This window comes from Lissotriton vulgaris, chromosome 9 (genome assembly GCF_964263255.1).
Source record: "Lissotriton vulgaris chromosome 9, aLisVul1.2, whole genome shotgun sequence".
In the NCBI taxonomy this organism is placed as follows: Eukaryota; Metazoa; Chordata; class Amphibia; order Caudata; family Salamandridae; genus Lissotriton; species Lissotriton vulgaris.
The window spans coordinates 1,118,785,493-1,118,807,201 of record NC_141697.1 but is presented as its reverse complement, the minus strand read 5'-3'; the positions used below and the strand labels follow the sequence as shown (position 1 = coordinate 1,118,807,201).

The 21,709-nt window shown below is 44.6% G+C and overlaps 1 protein-coding gene across 4 annotated transcripts in view; it reads right to left on the bottom strand.

The window, feature by feature from the left end:
* Positions 1–21,709, bottom strand: part of ERC2 (ELKS/RAB6-interacting/CAST family member 2) — a 2,191,867-nt gene that overhangs the window by 1,538,721 nt on the left and 631,437 nt on the right. For all 4 annotated transcript variants that reach the window (XM_086939131.1, XM_086939132.1, XM_086939133.1 and 1 more), the window contains one exon: positions 9,507–9,674. In XM_086939131.1, coding sequence (XP_086795257.1) covers positions 9,507–9,674 — 168 coding nt within the window. The remainder of the gene's footprint in view (positions 1–9,506; positions 9,675–21,709) is intronic.

Sequence of the window (21,709 nt, the reverse complement as noted above, 5' to 3'; positions counted from 1 at the left end):
TTAATTATTTTAAATATAAAAGTTGTTTAACTAAAAAAAGAACTAGTTAACAGTCCCTGTTACCACTCTTTTTATTCAAAATATTATTCGTTTTAGCAATAGTAACAAGGGTACAAGGCATATAGCAAGATACAAACTTTGTCTGAAATTCCCTGGATTCCTTGGCTAGTTAGCTCCAAGTGCTGTTCGAAGATACTTTACAAGGATACTTTTGCCTCTGATAGGTATTACCATGGACACCAGTCCCTGGACTTGGCTAACACTCTTCCAAGTACTTTCCTTCCTGAGATGGCTGAATGCAGCGCCTGTACATACAGCTGCAGTTGCACATCTCTGGTTCTTTCTGGGTTTTTGTCATGCCAAACAAGGAGCACCTGATGTTCGAAAAAGCGGAGCACAAGATTTTCAACCCAATACCAAAGGACACAAGTCCCAAAAAAGCAACTGCAACAAACAAGAGAATATTTTACTGCTCTCCAAAACCCAAATTTGAATGTACTTCAGTATGAAATCGTATCTGTGCTTGCTCCATAAGGTTCTGGCACGGTGGGCTCTTCCACTGTACCATTGTAGAGAATCCGGGTAAATGTACTGCTGTAATACCTGGTGAAACCTTATTTGGTAAGTTGTACCACAGTTCCTCCCATACTTCATAGCTGCTTCTTTCTAAGTGTTCCTTTTAATCCATGTTCTATGATTACAGTGTGTATCCATACATGTATTACATATAAATATATGTATTACATATTTGTGTTTATTACCTATATTTATGTTGTAGGTTTATTTGGTTTAAAACAGGTCGAAACCGGTACCAGACCAAATGTACAGATAAGAAATAGGAACAGCAGAGGTACTCACATGCATGCAGAAAAATAGAGAACCTCTGCACACACTTGACACTGTTTTCCTTTTACAAGGCGTGTAACCTAAAATCAATGGAGCTTGATAAAGTGAAAAAAATAAGGGATAACTGTAAGACTGGAGGTTCCCCATTGCTTGTGGATTTAAGTATGTGTTTATATAGGGCCTCTATGCAGATACACTTCGACATATTGCACCATGCAGGATGAATCTCTGCCAGAACTGAATTCATTAAAGGGTGATTAAGGAGCGGGGATATACCAAGGAGAGAGTAAGTGCTGCCCTTTTTGAAATTATACTGGATGTAACCAAATCAAATGAGCAGAAACTAAATGATGCTGTGCAAGTGTTTGGAAGAGTGCCTGTGCCTGAAACCTGGCAGCTGAAGATCATAGATCATGTTAAAAACTATGTAGGCGAAATGGAGGGCTTGATAGTCATTCTGATGGATTCCCAGCATCAGTGTAGTTTATGGCATAGAGCTTTATCCATGAAGTAAGGATTGGGCTGTGGGGAGGATGCTGTCTGCAATGCATTTCAAGTTGCCATAAGTGGGTGTCCTTGGGTGCAAACCATCTTCTTATTTATTGCACACCAGTAGCTATTTAGCCAGTTTTTCCAAATGCATGCCCTGTCCTTTTTGGTTTATGGTCTACATGCTGTGTAATGTAGACCCAGAGAAGAGCCTCCACGAGTACTGGGTGTTTATCCTTCATATCCTAGGAAGTGTATTCCTAAGGACAGAGTTCTGTCTGAAAATTAAATGCATGGACAGTCTTTTTGCAATTCAATAGGTGTGGAACAGACCAGCACCTGCTTTGTAGCTGGGAATTTCTCAGTAACTAAAGATGGAGCCGACTAAGTATTTATTTCCCTAGCTAGAACTGCCAGAGCACCCACCACTCACATGCTAACTCAGTCAGAACTAGTGGTTTTTGAACATTCTGCTCCGCCAGCAAAGTTTGCAGAGTTTTGCTCACTCCACTTTAGGCTTGTTACGTGGAGTCCCAGCAAAACTCTGCGAAACGCCGTGTGGCAGAGTTTTTTCTCGTATGCGACTCACCAAAGTTAAGTTGGCAAGTGTAAATTGGTATCCCCTAGTGCAACTTTCGAGCGCTAGAACGACACCTGGGAAGATTTTCTCAATGAGGGCGGTCGCTGGCAGTTGCAACCGTTTATGGTGAAAAAGAGAGCTGGCAGCTGTAGATCATAGTCTAAAACCTTGTTGTTAAAAACTATGAAGGCGAAATGGAGGGCTTGATAGTCATTCTGACGGATTCCCAGCATCAGTGTAGTTTATGGCATAGAGCTTTATCCATGAAGTAAGGATTGGGCTGTGGGGAGGATGCTGTCAGCAGTGCATTTCAAATTGCCATAAGTGGGTGTCTTTGGGTGCAACCAGTAGCGATTTTGCCAGTTTTTCCAACTGCATGCCCTGTCCTTTTTGGTTTGTGGTCTACCTGCTGTGCAGTGTAGACCCAGCAAAGAGCCTCCACGAGTACTGGGTGTTTATCCTTCATATCCTAGGAAGTGTATTCCTAAGGACAGAGTTCTGTCTGAAAATTAAATGCATGGACAGTCTTTTTGCAATTCAATAGTTGTCGAACAGACCAGCACCTGCTTTGTAGCTGGGAATTTCTCAGTAACTAAAGATGGAGCCAACTAAGTATTTATTTCCCTAGCTAGAACTGCCAGAGCACCCACCACTCACATGCTAACTCAGTCAGAACTAGTGGTTTTTGAACATTCTGCTCCGCCAGCAAAGTTTGCAGAGTTTTGCTCACTCCACTTTAGGCTTGTTACGCGGAGTCCCAGCAAAACTCTGCGAAACGCCGTGTGGCAGAGTTTTTTCTCGTATGGGACTCACCAAAGTTAAGTTGACAAGTGTAAATTGGCATCCCCTAGTGCAACTTTCGAGCGCTAGAACGACACCTGGGAAGATTTTCTCAATGAGGGCGGTCGCTGGCAGTTGCAACCGTTTATGATGAAAAAGAGAGCTGGCAGCTGTAGATCATAGTCTAAAACCTTGTTGCTAAAAACTATGAAGGAGAAATGGAGGGCTTGATAGTCATTCTGAAGGATTCCAAGCATCAGTGTAGTTTATGGCATAGAGCTTTATCCATGAAGTAAGGATTGGGCTGTGGGGAGAATGCTGTCTGCAGTGCATTTCAAGTTGCCATAAGTGGGTGTCTTTGGGTGCAACCCGTAGCGATTCTGCCAGTTTTTCCAACTGCATGCCCTGTCCTCTTTGGTTTGTGGTCTACCTGCTGTGCAGTGTAGACCCAGCAAAGAGCCTCCACGAGTACTGGGTGTTTATCCTTCATGTCCTAGGAAGTGTATTCCTAAGGACAGAGTTCTGACAGAAAATTAAATGCATGGACAGTCTTTTTGCAATTCAATAGTTGTGGAACAGACCAGCAACTGCTTTGTAGTTTGGGATTTCTCAGTAACTAAAGATGGAGCCAACTAAGTATTTATTTCCCTAGCTAGAACTGCCAGAGCACCCACCACTCACATGCTAACTCAGTCAGAACTAGTGGTTTGTGAAAATTCTGCTCCGCCAGCAAAGTTTGCAGAGTTTTGTTCACTCCACTTTAGGCTTGTTACGTGTGGTCCCAGCAAAACTCTGCAAAACACCATGCGGCAGAGTTTTTTCTCATATGCGACTCACCAAAGTTAAGTTGGCGAGTGTAAATTGGCATCCCCTAGTGCAACTTTCGAGCGCTAAAACAATACCTGGGAAGATTTTCTCAATGAGGGCGGTCGCTGGCAGTTGCAAGCGTTTATGGTGAAAAAGCTGCGGCTGGAGTAGCAACTCTACTCAAGTGGCAGCAAAGAAGCAGCACCCTCTGGCACCCACATGGTGTCGTTCGTGCTGATTTTGCAATGCGAAAAAAGTTCATGGCACTAAAAACCAGTTCAAGCAGTATGACGTACCATTTCTGCCGACTCATGGGACTCCATTGAATCTCACAGAGTTTTTATGTAACTTCATGGAGCTCCACCCACCCCTACTGATTAAGCTAAATTGTTGCAGACCATAACCCAAATAAGCCTGTGGGACAGTATTAGCGCTGGCTTCAATTGTCAAAGGCACTAAGACACGTTCCTAACGAATCGGTGGTGTGTGTCAACTATTTTGCCATCCAGTGTCTTGTTTTTGAAAATGCGAGTAAGGTTTTTAGTTTAGGGATATGCAATTTGCTCTGTTCCTCTTGCCGTGTTTTAGAAGGTTAGTTCTGGTAAATTAGCAATTTTTTAAAAATGTCTTTTTAGCGGGACAACATTTGAACCTTTATCAGCTATGCCCGATCCAATTTATGTTTAGCCGAAGATGAGTTTGATGGTACATCTATAATTTCCAAATTTAGACCTGACTAATGCCAACACTGCTAAGCATCCTCTGCTTTACAGACTGGAGCCAGGTAAATCAACAGTCAATGCACAATGGCGGATTTGGGTGACATGTAAAATAACTTAGATGAGTCTAGTATTTGTTCTGCTTTAGGCCCGAACTTATCTAACTCCACAAGGTATGAGGAACAATAAATCTGCATAACGTGTGTGGGGCAAGATTATATACTGGATTTTATTGTGGGTCCTAGACATTTGTATACACACAAAAATGTATTGCTCTTCGGATGGTAAACTAATTATCACTGCATTTTCCTACAAAACCCTCTTTTGACACCCCCTTAGCTATCTAAACCCACTTTTAAAACTGAAGCCACTGATAGCAATGGGTTACAAAATAAATCTGCAAATTTGGCACTAGCTTATTTGGGTGGCATGGGCTGTGGGATGCAGTAAGCAAATTCAGCCCCATTTCACGTTTGACACATTGGAACGGGTAATAGCACACTAAGTGGGCCATTAGGATGACGGGCGGACTTTGTCTGCCCGCCAACCCATCGTGGAAAGGGTCCACCCGCCATAAGGGCGGGGGTCCCATGGGGGGAATTAGGATGCGCCCGTCACAGTGGCAGGCGCATCCTGTATTCTTAACATTGCGGTGGGCGGTGCTCAATGCAACGCCCGCCGCAATGTTTAGAATACATGTTGTGCATTTCAAAGAACAACGTGAAAGGCACCTCGTGGTGCATGCCACGTTGTTCTTTGAAATGCAGGGGGGTACCATAGGTACCCCCATGTGCACCCCCCACCCCTCCGGAGTCCCTGGGGGCCTGCAACGGGCCCCCACAGGTAGACTCTGCATGATTTTCCATGGCAGGCATTGAAAAATGCCCATACTAATTTGGCTGGCTGTGTCTGATAGACACTGCCACCATATAGATCCCTTTTCCGCCCTGGTCGCAAGGCGACCGGGGCGAAAAAGGTGCGGACGGTCTTTCCGTCTGCCGCGGACCCCCTGCCATAATAATATGGTGGGGGGTCATTCCGACACAGATGGCGGGCGGATCGCCCCAGCCAGGCCGGCGGTGGCTACCGCCGGCCTGGCGGGGCGATCCGCCTGCCATCCTAATGGACCCCTAAGAGTGAATGTAGATTTTTTTCCATTTCAAAATAGGCAAACAGTGCATGTGTGCTCTCTGTTTTCGTTATTTGTGGTTTCATTCCTTTGCTGCAAATCATGGGTGCCAAAACCCGCAATTCGCACCCACACTGTTGTACCGTTTTTGGTACAAACTCTTGATAATTAGCCCCATTGTGATCGAGGCCTTTGTAAAAATGGACATGTTTGCAATGTACACCCCTACATAATCCCCATGTGTTACAGAGGCATTTAAGGATGCATACTTTTTCTATAGGTACCTCTGGTTTATGCGTATATACTGTTCCCTACATCTTTAGAACATGTTTTAGATGCAACCTTTTAAAGTCTCTGAAACTCCAGGTGACAGGGAGGGAAAGCTCAGGCATTATATGCCCAGCGACTTTAGTGGGGTATTTCTCAAGTTACCTATGGAGGATGAACCATACCATACAGGAAACATTTGCTCAGCACAGGTATGAAAACTCCTACAATTCTGGAATTTGCTGCCACATTCGTGAGTTTCCTATTTGGAATTAACCCGTGCCAAGCAAAGAAGTTCTCCCTAAAGACACAGCTTGTATTCTGTCTAAATTAAAGCACTCAGTATCTGCCAGAAACCTCGCATTATTTCTTATCTGTAATCCAGTATAACATTACATGTTCTAATTAAGTGGAAGAAAGACTCCCTGTGTAGTGTTGGCCCTGGAACGTTTTTCTGCCCCTCCGAAAAGTCTGCGAAAAACATGTACCACCTCACGGTGAAACCACTTTTTTTTACGACGCGCCCACTGCTTCTACATGTGTAATATGTGTTATAGGAAATCCGGCTTCAAGGCGCATGGTCGAGTTCTGCTCACTTACTGCCATGCAGGAAGATAGCTATCAACATTTCCAGTAAGTTAATTCTGCAACTTGAGCTCCGAGTTGAGATGGCACCGGTAATAGCGGGGACTACATTATGTACAAGTAGAAGGAAGCATTTTAGAACTAATTCATGGGAGCGGCCTCGGCCGCATACTCAGAATATCAGATTCCTGAGACAGGGCAAGCATCTGAAACATGATCATGGAAAGGAATAAAAACATACTTTTTGACGATGCTGTGATGAAACACAACCCTTCCTAAAAATGTTTCTGCTCTTTTGGAATATGCGTTCTCATCCCGCCAAAATCTAAATTGTAAACCAAAAGCAAACCGAATAATCAAATATTGAGGTGCATGACAAGGTCAACATCGGAAAATCAAACAACTGTTTGCAGGGTGAGTAAGCTACCGAATGGGTCTGCTCTCTTTCTCGATGATTCATTCTCTCCTCAAATTATAATCAGTGCAATCCTACCAACCTCTAACTGGGCAGATCTGAGAACAGTTTGCCTGAGAGCTAGAAACCTTGGCACCACGAGTTAAACGTGCAAAAACAGACTAAATTGGGTTCCTTTCACGCTAATAACAACAGTCACACTTCTGAACAGCTGCTTTACAGGTGTGCACCCTGGGAATCTATTAATGTAGGGCAGTGTTGAGAATCTTGAAAGAAATAATTCTGCAATCCAGATTTACAGGTTTCTAAACAAAAATTGTTGGGCAGATTCATATTAGCTTGTATTTATTTGTGTTTTTTTAGGGGTTTATGTAGCATTTATGAGGCCCCAGAGCATGACAGCGCTCTGCATGGATAACTGCACGTGGTATGTAAACACAGGCAATAACAATAAAAAGTCTAAGCAAGATTATAGCCTGATAGCCCGCCATAGAGGGCTATACCGGCTATTAAAGGCCCTCTCCAGCTTTAAAGGCCCCGAGCCGAAGGCGAGGGCCTTTAACAAGGGAGAGGGACTTTAATAGCGCTATAGCCCATCTACGAAGGGATACAAGGCTATTAGAACATTCTGTCACTAGAGGACAGAATGTTCTAACAAAAAGACCAAAGCCTTTTGGGAGCGTGAGGGGATTGGAATCCCCTCAGGCTCCCTGAAGCCTTTGTTCACAGCCAGAGCTGTGAACAAAGAAACATTGGAATGTTGGAGCTCCAGGCTTATACCAGCCATTTTAAGCCCAGAGCACTCCATTGTTTTCAATGGAGCTCCCAACATTCCAATGTTCTAATGTTTAGTAATCAAAAATATGTGGACTAACAGTAGCACTCAAAAGGAGCACTGGGGATCGTCAAAAACAGTGATCTCCAAGCAGCTAGGGCGGTGAAATCCTGAATTAGGATGATACAGTTTTGCACAAATATTGGCCGATGGCAATGGCTACATCCTGGTATCTAAAACCACATATCAGGTTTAGACCCATTTCCCTCGACTGTATCCCATATTTTTTTTAAACAGGATGAAGAATCGCCTTCCTTTCCTCTTGGAAGAATACACAGTCCTCCATTAGATAGCTCACTGAATATTTTTTATCCCACTTAAATCGACACTGTCCCTGATTCTCTACTATTTTTCCTTTCAGCCCTGGCATTCACCATCGTGGTTCGAAACCTAACCTCAGACACACGATTCATTTTGCAGCACCCTATGTGGGATTCTGTATAGATGTGGGCAATAGTCTGTGTTCTCCTGAGAAATTAGGAGGGGCACTACAGATCTTTGTACCGCAAATGCTGTAGGTCTTCCCTACAGCTTGTTTCCACAGCACAATGCCTGGGTGCGCTCTTTAAATGACTCATTTGTTTTTGCTTCGCCCCCTTCAAAGTGTAAATCAGAAACTTCTAGGTACTCCAACATAACTGTACCTGGATTCCTACAACCAGGGAAGATTGACATATCCTCAGGGAGAACTTACAATGATAATGTATCGCAGGAAACTCCATTTGTGGGCAAAAAATAAAATTGCAGAGCTCTTGCATCCACTCCAGGCTACGGTTGTCAAATCCCTCCTTATAGGTTGAACCATTGCATTTTTGGGTAAGTCATCGAGTAATTTCAAATTACTACCTTCTAATCCTTCCCAAGTGACCCGTCTATCCATTGCCTGCACCTCTGCTCACATAGGGCCTGTGGGATTAGTTTGCCCAGTATGAACCAACATTCCTGAGTGTGATAAGAAATTGTCAGAGCACAGGGACACCATCTGTTTATCATTTCATTGTCTTCCAGCCATGAGGAATTTAGGAAGGAAGAAACTATTTTATAATGTTGATTCAAATCCCAACAGCCCCAGCCCACACTGCTCCTCGTCTTCAGCAGCCTCTACTTTTAAGAATTACATTCTGCTGAAAAATTATAGGTCTTTAGTACTGTGTTTATGGCTTTTATGCATGTGGCTTGTGAATTAACCAATAGAACCCACTATGTGAAAGTTCTAAACCAACATTAAAGAAACAACAATATATAGCACCTTGAAAAAGAATTATAACACCTTCCAGCCTACAACTACTAAAGGTAGACTTCAAGACACAAAGGATTCAAATTGTAGAAACAGTATTTTTAAAAATTATTACTCCAAAGAGAAACTTGTGTTATTTTGTATAATTCCAAAAAAAGGATTTCATTGTGACATACCGTGGAACTACGGTATCACATTCACAGGTCATGGTAATTCCGGGATGAAATAGCAGCCAATAAGTAGCAAATTGCTCATTGGGAATGTGGGAGAGCTGTTTTTTATTCACTGATTTCTGAGTGAATTTATCAATTTCTGATCAGTTCTCCTGTACAGGTTTTGCCAAGTTTTCCAGGCCAAAAGAGCAAAGTAAGAGATATGGCGAGCGCTGTGTTTTAGCACAACTGACATCCCAACTCAGTGGCATTGTCTTGTTATGGTATCAACCTGGATTACTGCGTTTCCAAAACAGGGTGAAAGCAGTGGACAGATAAATTGTCCTGATCACATTATCCATGACTCCCACTTGGATCGCTCATAGAACATTCCACAGTTCCATGGAACTGACCAATTTAAAAACGATTGCCCCTGACAGACTACACTGAGGAGCGGATACCTGCAGAATGCATTAACTCTCCTTCTTTTTCCAAAACGTTCCAAGTATTCGAGTTTTACTGATTTTATTGTTCCCTGCTTCGTCCATTTGTATACCCATGAAGCATCGCCGGTTGGTGGAAGTGCTGAATTGCAAGAAACCTGTGTGTGTGCAGAGCAGGCGGACTGTGATTAAAGGGCTCGTGGAAGGCATGCAAGCTCTTACCTCGGTCTGGAGTATGGCAGCCCTCTGTTCTTTGGCAGTGAGAGATTCTTTAAGCACTTCAATGTGTTGTTTGCAATCGGAATTTTGATTGCCGAGAGTTTCAAGCTTGGTTTGTAAGGCAAGGAGCTCGGATTCCTTCTTAGACAATTCCTGCTTCAGTTGGTCTATCTGTGGTAAGAAAAATATTTATTTTCAGAAAAGATGCACATTAGCACAGTTGTTCACATTTTATTGGGTACGTAACTCGTAGTCACATAAAAGTAAGAATAAATGTCCTTATGTTCAGACTTCCAGGTACAGGCTGCTGTTATGAGGCTGGAATAATAGGATACCATTTTGTAATGCACGTCAGTGCCGGAGTCGTAACAGTGACCCGTCCTTGCAGGGCAGATTGCTGCTCGACCGGCCCTGGGAGCAGGGGAAGGGGGGGGGGGGGGGGGTGGGGGGGAGGTGCTAGCAAGAAGCACCGCTCCCGCTTCTGTTGCAGGGGCCCATATTGCAGCACTGCTACAACACAAGCCCCCAGTGGCACAAAACCACCCCCATCCCTCCGGATGGGGGTGGTTTTGATATGCTTTGTTAGGCGCCTTGATGCCTTCGGGTTATTGTTTGCGCGATATAAATTTTATTCAATCAATTCAATCAATCCGGCCCACTGGGAAAATGCCCAGTGCCCGCTACAGCCAGTCCAGCCCTGCTGGACGCCCATACACAGAGACTATGAGCAATGTCTATTCTTAAATTTAAAGAAACATACCCCAGCTCCTGCCAATATGATATTCATATGAATGCCACAAGAAAGGTAACACAAATTAACACATCTCAAGAAAAGAGAATAATTGGGTACAGTTAGACCTTGCAGAAGTTCTTTAATCTAAAAGCACATCCAATTTTTACATAATAATAGTATTAATTAAATTATACATGCAAACTGACTGTTTTAGGAATAAAAACATGAAAAGAGTTTAAGACCTTTTACCCATGGTGGACAGAGAAGTGACTGGTCAAATCATTGATTAAAATGATGGCTACAATAAACAAGCACTTCAAAGTCAACTGGTATTGCTTTAATCTGTTAATGTATTAAAACAAAAAAGGCATGAATGAGAGGAGATTTTTGCCATGCACCCTGCAGAACTGCAGACTTGGGGAATACATATCATGAAAAGACATAAGAGGCAGAGGTTGTATACAGGAAGGATGCATACAGGTATGGCATAAATGTTCGACGCTCATTAGAGCATGCTTATGTTTGCATGATTTATTTTATTGCAATAAAATAGTGGTTCTGAAAATAATGCAACTTCATGCGTAACCAGGGCAGGCAGATGACTCCATGTCACCAGGAAACAACATTTTTTGTCCTGGAACTTTCTTTGTTCACTTGCAGTAAACCAAGACGACAACGCCCACAATACACCGGTATCATGGAGTCAAATGATAGGCATATAGATAGAATATATCATTTCGTGGGAGGTGTAAAATAGGTCAAAATGGGATCCTCAAAAACTCTGGATTATGGATACTGAACTGCTATCAGGTGCATCTGGGTAAATGGAACAAGGAGATATGCTCTCACAGAAATGTTAAAATATATTACAGAATGGGCGTGAGCAAAAGCAAGGTTGGGCAGACATGGATCTCCATATGATACACACGTACTGTCAGATTATCTAAAACCTGTAAGAAGGTGACAGATTTTTTTTTGCATTATTTAAGGCTGTCTTATTTTTCTACAAGAATAATAACGTTCACCATGCATCTTATAAACAAATATTTTTCAATAGGTGCATGAAGAAAAAGGTCTTTGGAGGGTGATGAAAGCATCAACATACCACAACAAAATTAAAAGGAGCTACAAAGTACACTGTTTTTTTACTGTGGAGGAATTCGAGCATTTCAGTGTAAGTTGTGTAAGATGTGCAAGATAATGCAAGTCTGACCTTGGGATGACTTCCATTTTGAGTTTGTCTTTGCCTTCTCTCAGGCTGACTCGATCCCAAGATGAACGGTCCAGCATACAGGCTATCTTTGAATTAGGGTTACACCCAAGTCCTCGCACACATTTTTAAAACAAATAGAAGGAAAGTCCACCTTTGTGGTCAGCACCACCCCGCTGCAGTATCCAACAGGCAAAGCGATGGACTGCTCCCCTCCATCCCTTAAGGGCAGTTTGGGGGCTGATCTCTCTCATCCCATTGACAGACACCTTTTCCAATTACCAGTCACAGCTGAAACAGGTAAACACCCAGAAAAAGCTTCCCATATGGGAAACATCCTTAACAACGCGGGCATTACCCCGCGCTGCTATTACGACGCTGCCTTTACAACGCAAGTCGTTACGACGACTTGCGCTGGAGGGCGCTATTGGATAGGAAATAGTTAATTTTCTATTCAACACCTTCCCTACTGTAACGTGGGCTGGAGTTGGAATAGAAAATTAAACTATTCCACTATCCAGCCCGTACAGCGCAAGTCGTTGTAACGACTTGCGTAGTAAAAACACCGTTGTAACGGCACGCGGTGTAAAAGCCCGCGTTGTAATGCCGTACATCCTCACATATGAATACCTTACATATAAATGACACTTGCCACAGACATTGGTTGAAGGGGTCTGAAGCAGAGCAGCCTGTAGTCGAAGTCAGTGACCCAAAGATTCTCTCTGCTCATTGTTCATGGCAAAAAGTCTGGACTGCACCAGGCTTAAATTAAAAGTCCATTTGAGAACTACATTGAACCCTAAAGCTATTGCAGACTTGCTTTGGCTAGGTGTCATTTCAGGAGAGGGCGTAGAAGTTAAGCACTGATTATAAGAGCTAATAATCTATAGGATCAAAAGGAGACATATAAAATGAGGTACAAATAAAGGTAGCGAAATGGAAATAAAATCAGCCTTCAAGACAAGAGTAAAGAAAATTGAAATATAGAAAGCAGCAGGTTCTGCAGAGTTCTACAGATATGAGGAATGATGTTAAGATAGAAAGCGTGTAAGGGCATCAAATAAAAAATTGCATTACAAGGGTAACCCTTTAACGCATCTGAAGTCAATACAAAGAGTATCATTGATTTGGGTAATATTTAGATTTTGTGATAAGTTTCTATTTTTTCTAAGTACACAAGGCCTGCATGGGAATTTACACTTTCTTTTCCGCCTCACCCAAGATAAGGTTAAAATCAATCTCTTGTAGGTAGAATAGGGATAGAATAGGGATAGGCAAACAATATTGCTTCTCAAGAATGCTGGATTCAAGATAGCCTGGCTGATGAGGGTTATGAACCCGAAACCGGTCCGAGGATACTTGCTTCCGGTCCAGGGAAGGCATGGCTTTGCAGTTCGGGCTGGACTGTTTGCACAGGGCCAAATGGAGCAGAAGTAGCGGTTTTTGCATCCCAAGTATTTATTGTCCATCTAGTTTGGGGAATGCACAAGTTGCAGGAAGGGAACATTTCAGAAAGACACAACTTGTGGTGATTGCTACCCACTTTTTCATGGAGAGGCACTCATCTACATTTGTGTGTCTGTATTTCCTTTTAAGAGAGGATGTGAAATTCATATCAATAACAATGAAATCAGCATATAAGCTCAGCATCAGTGATCAGCTGCACCTATGATATTGCGGGGAATGAGATTTTGATATCTTATCTGATCACCTAGATACCTATCTCATTCATCCTTTTTGGATCGATTATTGACTGTCATTGAGTAAAAGGCAAACCCACATAAGTTAAATAAACCCCATAGACTGACGCAACTCTGAAGAACCACTTACAACTGGTGGAGTTTAAAAAGTTTAATATAAACCCAAAGTCAATTGCAAGTACAATTCTCTCAATATAAGATTCAACAAGTATACAGGTACTAAAAGGAACATAAATTCCCTAAAGAATCTCAGTCTACAAAAGAAAACAATCAAAACCAATTCTAAAATCAGCAAATTGAATAGCATAGACACAAAATGGATATGCTGCGTCATTTACAGAATAAGAATGAAACAAGTTAAATCTGTCCCTACTCTATGCTAGATGACATCCCTACTCAACAAGTTCTTTACCTAAAAAGGTGTCAGCAGTTTGACTTCCAAAGAAGTTCAAACTCTCTTAATCTCTGATGAAACCTATGTCGAGAAGCAGTACCCTTTCTGCCTACCCATCCGCTCTCTAAGGGTCCTCGGCCTACTGCTCTCCTTCTGCTCCCTTCTGCTCTGCCTCAGGCCATCTGCTCTGCCTTCTCCCCGGGGTGCTGTCCCTAAATACAAAATCACAGTATGGGTGGAACGCCCCCTTGAGACGCCCACCACGTACACATTTCACGTAGTCCTGCTTCTGGGTTTTTTCCATAGTTTCGTCTCTTCGAGTCGTCTGTTAAGTTGACCTTGCTTCTCATGGCGCCGTCTCCGTCGTGCTGGTAACCCCATGACATTCCAGTTGACACCTCCAGACCAAAGTCTATCACCTCAACAGAGCTCTATTCATTACAATTGTGATTGTAACCCCCTGGTCACTTCGAAAACAGACACTTCGAAGCAAGACCCCAAATTCCAAACGTCCCTTATCTCACTAGGCCATAAAACTTCATCCAGCATTGTCACTTTAATTTAACGAGGCCTTTGACTCTTGGCTCGCACGTACAGATCAAAGCTATCCCCCTATCCCTGTGAGACCACTAAATTATATGCAGTGGACTTCTCTCTTGCGAACCCTTGGTCCGTTAGGTTAAAATAGCATATGAACACACCATTCTAAAATTCCTACAAACTCTTCTATACGGTATGACTTTTAACACACATATACATAATTGAATTAGTATCTTATTCATTATAATCGAATCCATGTTACATAAAATACAATGTTATACCCTCGTTCTTACACAGTGCTATGTAGTCTACACATTTCTTCAATTTACATTTCATCTCGTTCTCCATTTAATTAATTACATACGTACATGAATTCCGTTTAGCACGTTCTACTGTTCTTAAGCATTTTCACACACTTCTATATTAGCCCAACCTATATACGGGCCTTTCTAATTCTAATGCACATTCTAGAGTAAATACAGATACATTTCTCATTACTAAAGTTACATGTGCCAACTTTACGCTACAGGTGCTAATTTCACGTTACAAATTCTAACTTTACATTACAGTGCTAATCTTTACATTACAAGCCTGTAAATATGGTACGGATATATTTTTCATTCAAATTGCGCTCTCTCAGTTCCCCCATTTGATGACCTCTAGGGGTCATCACAAATATTTCAATTTGAATGTTACTTTACACAGAACTAGTTGCAAGGCTCCCTCTTTTTATCGTCTCGAGAGCTCTCAAACTCCTATACTGCTGATCTTGCAAAGCAGCTAATCTCCTTTCTTGCTCTCTCATGGACCTTTGCAACCGGTTTGACCTATACCATTTGTACAGTCTCACTAAACCCCACAATATGATTATGCAAATCAAAATTATTAAGACAGGTTTCAAGATGTACCAAACAATGCTTTTACCGAGATTGGCAAACCAACCTCCAACCTTTCCCATTCCATGACCTACTTTTTCCCAAACATTTATCTTTGTCAAATCTTCGATTTCTTGATGTATCTCAGTAATGTTCTGTATAACCTTCTCAAGTGGTTTTGAATTGTCTGGAATGTAAGTACAACATTCCTGGACCTTCAGAGCCTTGCAGACTCCGCCCTCTTTTGCTAGCAGAACATCTAAAGCAAGACGGTTCTGAAGGACCATTGCCCTAATCGACTGCATCTCTCCTTCTACCAGCATCAATGACCTTGCAGTACTGGCAGACAGTCTATCCACAACTGTAGCTAGTCTCCTGATCTTAACATCATTAAGTATCAAACCTAAAAGAGGAAACATAGCTCCAAATACGTCTCCAACTACCTCAACATCTCCTACTTGCCTTTTCCCTCTTGTCGAAGCCTTTCCCTCTATGATCTCTAAATCCTTTGCATGATATATTTTGGGGAAGACAATTGCCAAATAACATGAACCATACCAATTGTCAGGCAATTTTACATAGGCATTTCTTCCACATACAAAATATACATTAGGAATCGCTTGCGTCCCTTTCATGAAATCTTTTGTATAGTACTCTAACCGAAAAGCATGTTCGCAACTAACTTCACCTACAAATACACTCTCATAATATGTCTTGCTTCGAGTCAAACATAACTTTCCTTTCTGCGTTCTATCCAAAGCTATTGGACCATTACTACCCTTCCTTTTGTGTGCCTTTTCCTCTTCGGTCCAATCTGTTTTCCATTGTCCTGACAATTTTAGAATCTTCTGCCTCCTGTACCGGTCATCAACTTGTCCAATGAATTTTTTCTCAATCTCTGACACTTTGCAAGTCAGATTATTTCGGTGTGCATATGAAGTATCTAATGTATCCCAAGGAAGAAAGAATTTTGCTAATCTATCTTCCTTTTTGTAATAGTCCCACTTATTCATTTGTTTATAATTCGGGACTTCAGGCAGTACCGAATCATAATTTGAAAAGTAGTACTCAAACCCTTCTCGACCATAAAATATACTGAGCAATAAACTACATGTTATCCCATATGTCAGTGGAAGGTGATGATATCTGATGCCTTCATCTACGGAAGCCGGCAATTGCATACAAACATAACAATCTTTGGCCTCCATGGCATCAATATACTCGTATAATAACTTGGCATATGCGTTTGATCTAAAATTTCCCTGCGACTCGTCTACGTGTAACCTACGAGCTTCATCTGCCAGTAACGTCTTTTCACGGATTTCATTGCTCTCCTCCTTCTTCCCAACAAGAGCAGGTTTCAAAGTCGTTACAGGCTTTACATCTGTTGTCTCCTCTACACTTGCATGTCCTATTATGTATGATATGGTAACTACTATGATGATAAGAGAAATTACTACTGCTATTAGTGCGCCTATTATGCATTTGCCCTTTCGGTTTGGGTTGCCAGTCTCCATGTTATCAAACAACGTGGCTCTTTCTTCTTTACAGGTTTTCTTTTTCAGGTCTTTATTTGCTTTATTTGATTTCTCAGTCTGTGAAGCACTCTTATCCAACAAAAAGTCTCTTTATCTTCAGCAACAGACAACCCTAACCCTTCTCCGTCCTCTAAATGTAATCCCTAATTTTATTCTTCTTTCCACTCGGTGCTAGGTTATCTTCTTCTTTATGGCTCAATCACAAAGTCTTTATGCATCTAGTCAAGTCAAGTCAAAACATTTATATAGCGCACTACATACCCAGAGGGTTTCAAGGCGCTTAGGAAGGGGAGGTGGATTATTTGTCAAATATCCACGTTTTAAGCTGCTTTCTGAACGCTAGGTGATTCTGGGTGAGGCGAAGGTGAGCGGGGAGTGAGTTCCATGTTTTGGCAGCCAGGTATGAGAAGGATCTGCCTCCCATGGTGGTCTTGTTGATGCGAGGTACAGTGGCGAAGGCTTGGCTGGAAGAGCGGAGTTGGCGGGAGGGGGTGTAGAAGGACAGTCGAGAGTTGAGGCAATCTGGTCCGATGTCGTAGAGTGATTTGTGTGCGTGGGTAAGCAGTCGGAAAGTGATCCTCTTATTGACGGGTAGCCAGTGGAGGTCTTTAAGGTGACCGGAGATGTGTTCGTTGCGTGGGATGTCTAATATGAGCCTGGCTGAGGCGTTTTGGATTCGTTGTAGTTTCTTCTGGAGTTTCGCGGTGGTACCTGCGTAGAGGGTGTTTCCGTAGTCCAGTCGGCTCGTGACTAGAGCGTGGGTGACTGTTTTCCTTGTTTCGGGGGGGATCCAGCGAAATGTTTTTCTGAGCATGCGAAGAATGTTAAAGCAGGAAGAGGATACGGCGCTGACTTGTCTGTTCGTTGAGAGTGAAGAATCCAGGATGACGCCAAGGTTCCGTGCGTGGTCTGTCGGGATGGGTGCATTTCCGAGGGCTTCCGGCCACCAGGAGTTGTCCCATGCAGAGGGGGATTTACCTAAGATGAGGACTTCTGTTTTGTCTGAGTTCAGTTTCAGACGGCTTTGTTTCATCCATTCGGCGACTTCTTTCATTCCTTCGTGTAGGTTAGTTTTAGCGGTGCTGGGGTCCTTGGTGAGAGATAGGATCAGTTGAGTGTCATCCGCGTAAGAGATGATGTTGAGGTTGTGTTGGCGGGCGATGGCCGCGAGGGGGCTCATGTATACGTTGAAGAGGGTGGGACTGAGTGAGGATCCTTGTGGTACGCCGCAGATGATTTCGGAGGCCTCGGACTTGAATGGTGGGAGGCGGACTCTCTGGGTTCTTCCGGTGAGGAACGAGGTGATCCATTCCAGTGCCTTACCTTGGATTCCGATGTTTCTGAGGCGTTGTAAAAGGGTGCTGTGGCAGACTGTGTCGAAGGCTGCAGAGAGGTCGAGGAGGATGAGGGCGACTGTGTCTCCATTGTCCAGTAGAGTTCGAATGTCGTCTGTTGCTGCGATAAGGGCGGTCTCAGTGCTGTGTTTGGCTCGGAAGCCAGATTGTGAGGGGTCGAGTGATTTGTTGTCTTCGAGGAAGGCGGCGAGCTGGTTGTTGACAGCTTTCTCGATGACTTTGGCCGGGAATGGAAGAAGCGAGATGGGGCGGTAGTTTTTGAGTTCGGTGGGGTCTGCTGTTGGTTTTTTCAGAAGGGCGGTGAGTTCAGCGTGTTTCCAATCTTCTGGGAAGGTAGCGGAGTTGAAGGAGCAGTTGATGACGTCTCGGAGGTGCGGAGCTATGACGGAGTCTGCTTTGTTGAAGATGTGGTGGGGGCATGGGTCTGTGGGGGATCCAAAGTGGATGGAATTCATCAGGCGGATGGTGTCCTCAGTGGAGATTGGGTTCCAGGCGTTAAGGGTGTTAACGGGGGGAAGATGGTCAGTTGATGGTGGGGTGGGTTGGCTTCCGGGTTGGTTGTCAAAGCTGTTGTGGATGTCAGCAATCTTGTTGTGGAAAAAAGAGGCTAGGGAATCGCAGAGGGTTTGAGAGGGGGTGATGTCGTTGGAGTTGGCCGAGGGGTTGGAAAATTCCTTGACGATGTTGAAAAGTTCCTTGCTGTTGTGGGCGTTGTTGTCAAGTCGATCTTTGAATGCTGTTTTCTTGGCTTTTCGGATCAGTTGGTGGTGAGTACGGATGGCGCTTTTGAAGGCGTCCTTGTTGCTGGTGGATGGGTCTTTTTTCCAGGCCTTTTCAAGGGAGCGGCACAGTTTCTTGGATTTCTTGAGGTCGTCGTTGAACCATGAAGCCTTCTTGATGCCAAGTTTGTGTTGACGTTTTTTCAGTGGTGCTAAGGTGTCGGCGGTGTTGGATAACCAAAGGGTGAGGTTGGAGGCGGCTTCGTTGGCATTAGAAGAGAGGGCTGGGGAGGTTTGAAGGAGTGATGTGGAGATCTGCTCTGTGGTGATTTTGTTCCAGTTTCTTTGTAGAGTTGGTTGGAGGTGGATGATGGGTTTCGGCTTGTTGTAGGTGAAGTGAACGCAGCTGTGGTCAGTCCAGAGGAGATCTGTAGTGTGGCTGAAGGAGACATGGTTGCTGGAGGTGAAGATGGGGTCGAGAGTGTGACCTGCGATGTGTGTGGGGGAAGTGACCAGTTGTTTAAGTCCGAGGTTGGCGAGGTTGTCTAAGAGGGTGGCGGTGTTGCGGTCGTTGCTCTTTTCAAGGTGGAAGTTGAGGTCTCCCAGAAGGATGTAGTCTTTGGAGGGGAGCGCGTGTGGGGTGATGAAGTCCGTGATGTCTTCACTGAATTTTGCGCCTGGTCCTGGTGGTCTGTAGAGGAGGGTGCCTCTGAGTGTGGTCGTGGGGTCGATGTGGATCTGGAAGTGAAGGTGTTCGGAGTTAGCGAGGTTGGCGTCGGAGCTGGTGGTGATGCGGATGGATTTCTTATGGACGATAGCGATTCCTCCTCCTGTATGGTCGGTGCGGTCCTTGCGAGTGATCTTATAGTCTTCAGGGATAGCGATGGCGATGTCAGGGGCGGAGGAAGCGTTCATCCATGTTTCCGTTAGGAAGGCGACGTCAGGAGAGATGGTGTCTAGTAGGTTCCAAAGGTCAATGGCGTGCCTGTGGACCGAGCGGGTGTTGAGAAGGATGCATTCTAGGTGGTTGGGGTCGGGAATCTGTGTTGTGGTCGCAGCGGAGATGTTGTCGGTGCCGCTAAATTTGCAGGAGAGGCAGGAGAACGGTCCATGGGTGCGCCCAGGAGCGGCTTGGACGCAGTTGGGGGAGCGGCCGGGGTTAAGGGCTAGGAGGGTGGCGGCATCATAGGTAACGCGGGGGGGCTGGGCAGCGCGAGGGGCAGGGGGTCTGGCGCTGGGCGCGGTCCAGGCGCGGACGGGCGTAGACGGGCTTACCTTTGGCGCACCTTCGGCGTGTCCGAAGTGCGTGGACGCTGCGCGTGGGGGCATTGGCCATAAATGGATGGTGGAGGGGGCGGAGCGTGGGAGGGGCAGCAGCTGGGAGGCGGTAGCAGGGAGGAGGGGCGGGCCAGGGGACACCAATGATTCTAGTACCAGCAGCTCTAATGGCATTTTCCAACAGTTCTAAACGAATGACTTTTTCTTCCTGTGCTGGTATTGGATGACCCAAAGTTGGAAACTCTAATTGATTCAGCACCAGGTCCTTGATCCGATTTAGGTAAAGGGGAACGGGGAGTGTGAAGGTCAGTAACCCCTCAGTCTCGATTCCAGGCGTCAACATCCATATCTCCACTGTCACAATTGGATCGAGATTGGTCACCTGCACCTCTCTCACTCTCCCAGCTCTCTGTCCCCAAGACATCTGCTGCTAGATAGGTCCACTCGGGGGTGGCGTATCTTCTGCAGGGCACACGTACCCTCCTTGATCTTCTCGGACTCTCAGAGCCTGAGTCCGTAGCTCCTTCGTCTAGATCTGAATCTTCAGAGATCGGGACAAGCGTTCTCTCAGGATTTGCTCTCAAGCTTGACCTTCTCCTTCTTTCCGGCCAACTAGCTTCTCCATTCCTTGTCCTCCTACTCCTTGTTCTTGGACTCGTTTCTTGTCCACTTACAGCTTGATCGGTGTCTGAGCCGAACTCCCAGCTACTTTCCTCTTCTGAGGCAACTTCGGTCTCACTGGTGTCCTGACCGTCATCAGCCTGTTCCGACACAGGCTCAGCCTCTTCGATCACCTCTACAGCTTGACTTTCCCTCTCTGTGGCTTCTCCGCTTTCCGCGGGATTTTCATCCGAGAGAGGAGCTGTTTCTTCAAGAGGTGCTGGAACTCTTCGGGTGTGTGAGGCGTGTATCCAGTTGGGCAAGCCTCCACACTTTACTGCAGTGTTCGTAACTAGTATGACTTGGAATGGTCCACGCCAGCGCACATCTAGACAGTTCTTCCTGACATGTTTCTTCACCAGGACCCAGTCCCCCGGACACAGGTCATGGCACAGGTCTTGAGCTGATGGAACCTCTGCAGCCTGGACCTGGAGGGACACAGAATGAATGGCGTCAGATAGTCCCTTGCAATAGTCCAGGATCAAATCGTCTGTGATGTTCAACAGTGCTGCAGTCGGAACCGATGGCAGTCTCATAGCCCTCCCCATTAGCACCTCGTGTGGAGAGAGACCTGTCCTTCTATCTGGCGTGCTACGTATACTCATAAGGACCAGTGGAAGTGCATCAGGCCAGCTCAAGGACGTCGATGAACAAACTTTGGCGAGTCTGGATTTAATGGTGCTGTTGATTTGCTCTACGATCCCCGAAGCTTCTGGTCGATAACTACAGTGGAGCTTCTGGTCTATACTTAAGGCTGAACATAGCATCTTCACTATTTCGCTGTTGAAATGTGTTCCTCTGTCCGATTCCAAAGAGGCCGGCACCCCAAACCTCGGTATCAGTTCTCTAAGCAACAATTTTGCTACTGTAAGTGTGTCGCACCTACGTGTAGGGTAAGCCTCAACCCATCTGGAAAATATACAGACAATCACTAAGACGTATCTGAGGCGATTGCACTTGGGCATTTCAATAAAATCCAGCTGCATTCTATTGAAAGGCCCCCCAGACCTCCCTATGTGGCTCAATGTGACTGGTGTTCTCTTTCCTACGTTTAGCTGCTGACAGATCACACAACGCTGACATACTGCTTCTGCCGCTACTCTAAACTTCGGATTGTACCACGTTTGTCTGAATACTCTCACCATGGCATCTCTACCTATGTGTGCTGGTCCATGCAATCTCCTTGCCATTGGACTAACAAGTT